At 43.2% G+C, this 8676-nt stretch overlaps 1 protein-coding gene across 1 annotated transcript; it reads right to left on the reverse strand.

Annotated features, from left to right (window-relative positions):
* Window positions 1-941: 941 nt before the first annotated feature.
* On the reverse strand, window positions 942-7968 carry LOC309550443 (serine/threonine-protein kinase SBK1-like; the record flags this gene model as incomplete). Its single annotated transcript, XM_082250822.1, has 3 exons — window positions 942-1631; window positions 2999-3201; window positions 7794-7968. 3 exons carry the CDS (start codon window positions 7966-7968, stop codon window positions 942-944), a joined length of 1068 nt encoding a protein of 355 aa, XP_082106948.1.
* Between the last annotated feature and the right edge of the window lie 708 nt (window positions 7969-8676).

Below are 8676 nucleotides of genomic sequence, written 5' to 3' on the forward strand. Positions count from 1 at the left end.
TCCCCCCATGCATCTCTATGGGGGATCGGATGTCAGCGGAGACATGTCCGCTGACATCCGATCCGATCCGTCAAATCTGGACGGATGGAAACCCTATTTTCCATCCGTCCAGCGGATCGGATCGGATGGGATCGGATGAGAACGGACCTACGGTCCATTCCCATCCAATTTCCCCCATAGAGATGCGTGGGGACCTGACAGCTGTGTCTCCGCACACAGCGCGGAGACACAGCTGTCATCCTCCTGCTCAGCGGGGGATCGGCGGCTCGATCCCCTGCTGAGAAAAACAGAATCCGTCCAACGGACGGATAGTGTGAAAGGAGCCTTAAGCTAGTAGCTCATGACTTGAAATTTTGAGCCCTGCATTACACAATATAGTAATACATACAGTATAACACTACGTACAGTTTATAGCACAATGCTGAAAGCACATGACACTAACCAGTCTCTCTCTTTCACAAATGTCAGTTGTCCTTGACTTTTTCTGTGACCCAACATTGGCCAAAGTCTTGCATCTGACTAGGTACATGACCTTAGCCAATGATAGCTCAAGCAATGCATTAGGGGACATTTGGTGGGACGAATTCTAGCCAAATATCCTTAAAGTTTAGATCTTCTATAAACAGCCAAACAGAGAATGTTCAGTTTGAACTTATACTCAGACCTAACATTTGGCTCCACCCTACCTATCATATAAAGTTTTACCCACACTATGATTTGATCCTTAAACATAATTTCCAGGGCCATCTTACACTTTTATGATGCTTTGATCCATAAGTCTCAAAAAACAATACTGTTGATAAGCGACCACGTGAGCAAAAAAATCAAAAGTGTTCTAAAGATTTCTACATTCTTACCTTCAACTAGAACACGAGGCTTGGACAATTCCCCAGAGTGCATTCAGCAAGTTGGTCTCTTGACTATTAGGTGATCAAAAGAACTTATGTAATTTCCACCTCAGCTCCGATAGCAAGTGAAGTTGTCTCATGATCCGGTAGAAGACACAAGGCGGCATTTGGTGTAGCTCCTAAATGCACATCATTTGCTTTGTATGCCATGTGTATTACAGTACTCCTTGTATGGTTTTCTGAAAGCATTTCTGATTTCCATGACACATGAAGATATTTTAGAATGTCCATGGCTGAGCACCTCTCGCAGGCATTGAGGGCCAAAAGGTCCCAGAACATCTGCCTGGCTTCAAGAGAGAACTTCCTCCACTTTTCTGGTGCTAAGGTCAGATCCTTTTTGACTTGCCACAAAGCAAAGTCCCTGTATGTTGGATCACGACCCTCTGCTCCTATCCAAGGGAATGATCCAGTCATAGCGATGTAAATCATGACACCAAAGGCCCATATATCAATGCTCGGGTGTAGAAGCAATTGTTCTCCTGGTTTCAAGTTACACAGTTCCGGAGCCGTGTAGGGTATGAACCAGGACATGGATGGTGCTTCGGTACCCTGGAGCCTTGCCAGTCCAAAATCTGCTAATTTGATAATATTACATTCAAAGTCCATCAACAGAATATTGTCCAGCTTGATGTCACGGTGGACCATCCCTTTGCTATGCATATAGTCCAATGCACTCGCTATCTGAGGAACGCAGCGCTTTACTGTATCTTCATTTAAACCAACCTATAAAAAAAAAAAAGACAGGACAAAATGAGTCACTAGACACCAACATGGCTAAATGTAATTTATTGGGAAGCCTATCTTATCCATAATACAGGGACGTAGAATATTAGCTCAATACACTTGAAAGGATGTTTAACCACTTGCCGACTGCTCACTGGAGCTCTACTGCGGCAAAGTGGTTAGTTCCCGTCCAGCGACGTAGACCTGGACTCCTCCCCCTGTGGGTGGCGCACGCGCGCCGCCGGAGGCTCGCTCCTGCTGTATTCAGTCGCAGCGGGAGTCGGGACAAGGGAGGAGCGGCGGTGAATCGAGTTTGGAGATCCGCCCGCTTGTGTAAACAAAGCGGGCGGATGTCCTAAGTGACAGACAGGGTCAGATTGCAGGGTTCAGCATAGCTGAACCTGCGATCTGTGCCTGTGTCACTCAGTCACCTCCCCCCACACACGTTAGTAAGCACCAGGCATACATTAGCCCCTCCCTCTCCAATAAAATTAACCCCTTCCCTTACAGTAACAGTGCAAATTTATAGCACTGATTACTGTAGTAATGTCACTGGTACCCCCAAAAGTGTAAAAAAAATGTCAGTCAAGGGTCCGATCTGTCCGCTGCAATGTCGCAGTCCCACAAAAAAAAATCGCAGATCGCCGCCATTACTCGTTAAAAAAAAAAAACATCAAAAATGACAGAAATCTTTCCCTTAGTTAGTGAACGCAATAACTTTTGCGCAAACCAATCAAAATACGCTTATTGTGATTTTTTTTTTTACCAAACATAGGTAGCAGAAAACAAATTGGCCAAAAATTTTAAAAAAATTTGATTTTTACATTTTTTGGGGGGGGGGGGATTTTCATTTAAAAAAATGTGAAAAATATTGTTATTTTTTTCAAAATTTACGCTCTTTTTTTGTTTATAGCGCAAAAAGTAAAAATCGCACAGGTGATCAAATACCACCAAAGGAAAGCTCTGTTTGTGGTAAAAAAAGAACGTAAATTTCGTTTGGGTACAGCGTCGCACGACCACGCAATTGTCAGTTAAATTCGCACAGTGCCGAATCGCAAAAAGTGGCCTGGACGTAAGACAGCAAAATCCTCCGGTGGTAAAGTGGTTAAAAGGAAACCTGTTGGTATACAAATAGGAGAGTCATCATTGATGGTGCATCATCCAGGGCCATTATCTTTAACCTTGCTTCGCAGCTGAGAATGTTACATACCTAAAATCAAGCCTTTAAATCAGATGATACAGAATACCACCAACTCACTGTAATGAGTGGGGAGACCTTAAACCTCAGAAATACTTTAGAGATATTAAGGGTAGAGATTCATTCTTTTCTTAGCATAGAGATTACTACATTTTCCATACAAACCTACATTTGGCTTTATTAGGGAATAAAGAGTTCCAGATGTCGCCACCTCCTGGACAAAGACATAATCTCTGTTTGTATGAAAGGCTACTTCATGGGTTCTGATAATGTTGGGATGGCCGCTGAGGCTGACGGACACACCATATTCCACCAGGAAGTTGTCCATTGGAACCTTCTCTTTGCTAAGCAGCTTCACAGCCACTAACTGACCTGTTAGAGAGAGAGAGAGAGAGAGAGAATTAGTAACATAAACCAAAATGCAAAAGCTTGCTAAAAGCCTAACGAAGAGCGCTAAACAATTTATTGAATCTACAGCAGTGGCTCATTAAGGTAAAATGGGAGTGCTTCAAAGGCATACTTAACAAAGGGATTGACCAGTGCATTCCAAAGGGAAATAAATTTAAAAGAGCAAAACTAAACCCTGGGTGGCTAAACTCCAACATAAAAATGTATATTAATGCTAAAGGAAAGGCCTTCAAAAAATACAAGACTGAGGGGGTCATTGGCAGCATTTAAGCATTACAAAGAGTGTAATAAGAAATGTAAAGGCGAAATCAGGGCGGCTAAAATAGAACACGAGAGACATATAGCAGAGGAGAGTAAAAAGAACCCCAAGAAATTCTTTAAGTATATAAACAGTAAGAAAGCGAGGCCAGAACACATTGGGAGTTTTGGCCACTGAGGACAGAGAAAAGGCGGTAGAGTTAAATGATTTCTTCTCTTCAGCCTTCACAAAAGAATCGGGGGGCTACACTAACCCAGCTTGTAAGGCCAAACTAAACAACACACCTCAGGAAATGCCGCCATGGCTAACAGAAGATAGACTTAGAACTAAACTAGAGAAACTTAACATAAATAAATCACCAGGACCGGATAGCTTGCACCCGAGGGTTCTTAATGAGCTCAGCCAGGTGATTGCCAGACCATTATTCTTGATCTTTAAGGATAGTCTACAGACGGGTATGGTGCCAGCTGATTGGAAAAAAGCCAATGCGGTACCAATATTTAAAATGGGGCCGCGATATATCCTGGGTAACTATAGGCCGGTCAGCCTAACATCAGTAGTCTGCAAAATTTTGGAGGGGATGATAAGGGACCACATACAAGACTTTAGTAATGAAAACTGTATTATAAGTAGTAATCAGCATGGATTAATGAAAATTCGTTCTTGCCAAACCAATCTATTAACCTTCTACGATGAAGTGAGCTGCCACCTAGATAAAGGAAAGCCTGTGGATGTGGTGTACCTGGACTTCGCAAAGGCCTTTGACACCAATTCCCACAAACGCTTACTGTTCATACTAAGGAAGGTAGGTATGGACCATAAGGTGAGTACCTGGATAGAGAACTGGCTCCAGGGGAGGTTGCAAAGGGTGGTGATTAATGGGTAGTACTCAGATTGGGCGGGTGTGGAAAGCGGGGTCCCCCAGGGTTCTGTTCTGGGGCCAATCCTGTTTAATTTATTCATAAATGATCTAGAGGAGGGGATATCGAGCAAAATCTCAGTATTTGCAGATGATACTAAACTAAGCAAGCCAATATCTTCTGGGCAGGATGTGGAAACCTTACAAGCGGACCTGAACAAAATTATGGGGTGGGCAACTACATGGCAGATGAGGTTTAATGTTGAAAAATGTAAAGTAATGCACTTGGGGGCCAGAAACCAGAAAGCAAGCTACTCACTAGGGGGGGGGACCTCTGGGTGAGTCTAGGATGGTAAAGGACCTGGGGGTACTGGTAGACAGCAGGCTTGGCAGTGGCATGCAATGCCAAGCCGCTGCCAACAAAGCCAACAGAATACTGGGATGTATAAAAAAGGGGATTCACTCCAGAAATAAAGAGATTATTCTCCCTCTCTACAAGACTCTGGTCCGGCCACATCTGGAGTATGCTGTCCAGTTCTGGGCACCGGTCCTCAGGAAGGATGTGCTGGAACTGGAAAGAGTCCAGAGAAGGGCAACAAAAATAATTAGGGGAATGGAGGACATCAGCTATGAGGAAAGACTACAAGCGCTGAACTTATTCTCTCTGGAGAAGAGACGATTGAGGGGGGATATGATATCAATGTACAAATACTGTACTGGCGACCCTAGCATAAGGAACAAACTATTCAGAGAAAGGGAATACAATAAGACGCGTGGCCACTCACTAAAACTAGAGGAAAGGCGGTTTAACCTTAAAATACGCACAGGGTTCTTCACTGTCAGAGCAGTAAGGATGTGGAATTCTCTTCCGTAAACAGTTGTATCAGCAGGGAGCATTGATAGTTTCAAAAAACTATTAGATGGGCACCTTAAAGACCACAACATACAGGGGTATACAATGTGTGGTTAACAGTAGACACACACACATCATAGGTTGAACTGGATGGACTGATGTCTTTTTTCAACCTCACTAACTATGTAAGGTACATAATCATCACGCTAAAGTGCTTTAAGAACTTACTTTGGAAAGGTATTTGGAAGCAGCTTTAGGAACTTGAAAGAACGCTGCTTAAAGCAAGATTAACGCTTTGTAAATGCTTCCTGTACACAATGCTGAGGCTAATATTCACAAGCCAATGTTAAACAATTTGTGTGTACACATGCCCTCAAAGTTGTCCTATGGATTGTCTACAGATAAGCAATTCTATTGATTCTTGGAACAGAACAGACATACAAGTCTCTTCTACCTCCAGTCAGTCTAGGAATTTTTTTAAAGCTGTGTTCCACTAGTTCTATTAAATTCATTTTGATGGCTCTGATATGATTCACAAGTACAATACTAAAAGTATTTTCTTTACATGACATCACTTACCGCAAAGTGACTTAGACCTACATCGGCTGACTGTGGGTGGTTATAACGGGATGATGCCTCTAGCTAGAGGCATCGTCCCAGTACCGTTTTTTAGAGCTGGCGGTCGGCTTTCCAGCGGTAATGACCGATGTGGCTCAGGAGCCGCTTGATCGTTACCACGGTAAACGGGAGGGGACGTATCGCCGCCTTCCGCGGCTCTGCTCGGGTCTCCTGTCCCACCGGGAGACCTGAGCAGCCAGCCGGCGCGTCCACCGGCTGGATGGAGTCCCGATCTAAGCCGGATGCGGATTAGATCGGGTCTCCAATGACGTAACCCGGAGGCGGCGTCCATGATGTCACATCCGGGTTACTCGACTGCTTAAGGCGGCAGATTCAAAAAGTGACTGTATTCAAAAATGCAGTTTTCACGGTTTTGAATACATGGAAGTGTAGTGGAGGGGTTTGGTGTCTTTTAGACGCCCGATCCCTCCATAATGAGTACCTGTCACTGCATATTACTGTCACATTCCCCCCCCCCCCCCCGATCGCTCCATAAAGAGTACCTGTCACTGCATATTACTGTCACATTCCCCCCCGATCCCTCCATAAAGAGTACCTGTCACTGCATATTACTGTCACATTCCCCCCGATCCCTCCATAAAGAGTACCTGTCACTGCCTATTACTGTCACATTCCCCCTTGATCTCTCCATAAAGAGTACCTGTCACTGCCTATTACTGTCACATTCCCCCTTGATCTCTCCATAAAGAGTACCTGTCACTGCCTATTACTGTCACATTCCCCCTGATCCCTCCATAAAGAGTACCTGTCACTGCCGATTACTGTCACATCCCCCCGATCCCTCCATATAGAGTACCTGTCACTGCTATTACTGTCACATTCCCCCGATCCCTCCATAAAGAGTACCTGTCACTCCTATTACTGTCACATCCCCCCGATCCCTCCATATAGAGTACCTGTCACTCCTATTACTGTCACATCCCCCCGATCCCTCCATATAGAGTACCTGTCACTCCTATTACTGTCACATCCCCCCGATCCCTCCATAAAGAGTACCTGTCACTGCCTATTGCTGTCACATTCCCCCTGATCCCTCCATAAAGAGTACCTGTCACTGCCTATTACTGTCACATTCCCCCCCGATCTCTCCATAAAGAGTACCTGTCACTCCTATTACTGTCACATTCCCCCTTGATCTCTCCATAAAGAGTACCTGTCACTGCCTATTGCTGTCACATTCCCCCCCGATCCCTCCATAAAGAGTACCTGTCACTCCTATTACTGTCACATTCCTCCCCGATCCCTCCATATAGAGTACCTGTCACTGCATATTGCTGTCACAAAAATAGGAAAAAAAAAACATTTTAGCCGCCCCCGTCATCGTTAGCTCTCACACGAAAGAAAACGTATACGGAAGTCGAGCCGCAAATGAAATCGCTGTTCAAACCACACATGTGAGATATCGCCCCGATCGCCAGAGCGTGAGCAATAATTTAAAAAAAAAAGAGCTACACTCCAACTCTAAACTGGTAACCGTTAAAAAATGTTAAGTGTCGCCTATGGAGATTTCTATTGACAGTAGTTTGTCGCCATTCCACGGGTGTGCGAAATTTTAAACCGTAACATGTTGGGTATCTATTTACTCGGCGTGACATCATCTTTCACAATATACAAAACAAAATGGGCTAAATTTACTGTTTAGTTTTTTTTTTTTTAAATGCAGTGAAATGTGATTTTTCATAATTTTTCCGAAAAAATGGCGTTTGAAAGACCCCTGCGCAAATACCGCGTGACAAATATTGCAATGACCGCCATTTTATTCTCCAGAGTCTTTGCTAAAAAAAATATATATATTATATATATATATATATATATATATATATTTATATTTAATGTTTGTTGGGGGTTCTAATTAATTTTCTAACAAAAAATACTGATTTTAACTTGTAAACAAAAAGTGTCAGAAATAGGTCTGGGGCTTAAGTGGTTAAGCTATAAACATTTACCTGAACCCCGATGTTTGGCCAGGAGGACCTTTCCATATGAACCTGTTCCAAGTTCTTGGATGAGGTCAAAGTGCTCGGAAACCTCCATCATCTTCAGGTTTTCGGAGGTCTGGGTGATGAGTTGGAGGATATGCCTTGCGGTGTTCTTGGTAACTTCTTGAATATAAGAAGCCATTCTGGAATCGCAACAAAAAAAACAACATTAAACATCCCTCTGAATATTGCGGGGGCATCCAGGGTCAGTAATTTATAAGCAAACAAAATGTCCCAGTTGGGGAGATATCATGTTTTGTGTGGTCACCAGTGAAGTCTCTCCAACATGAACACATATGACAATTAAAAGCTGACAGATTTTGATATCCAGTGGAGTTTTAGGAAAAATAATATTAGTATTTATATAAGACAGGGAGGAAAAATATATAGGTATGTATAGATGTATATAGGAATAAACTTTATACATGGTTACATAGTTAGTCAGGTTGAAAAAAAGACAAGTCCATCTAGCTCAACCAATAAAAAAGAAAAAACCCAACCATACAATCCCATATACACAATACTATACCCGCAGTTGATCCAGAGGAAGGCAAAAAAACCCCAGCAAAGCATGATCCAATTTGCTACAGCAGAGGAAAAAATTCCTTCCTGATCCCCCGAGAGGCAATCGGATATTCCCTGGATCAACTTTTTTTTTTTATCCTAATCTAATTATCATCATCAGCTGCAATACATTCTAGGAATTCCTCCAATTTGAATACCCAAGTGACAGCGCACATTTCACCCCCCAATCTTTAACTATAAATATTAGTACCCTGATCTATTATGTACACCCAGGAAAGAATCCAGGCCTTTTTAAAGCAATCTAGTGAGCTGGCCAGAACCACCT

This window comes from Pelophylax lessonae, assembly GCF_965119305.1.
Source record: "Pelophylax lessonae genome assembly, chromosome: 1".
NCBI lineage: Eukaryota > Metazoa > Chordata > Amphibia > Anura > Ranidae > Pelophylax > Pelophylax lessonae.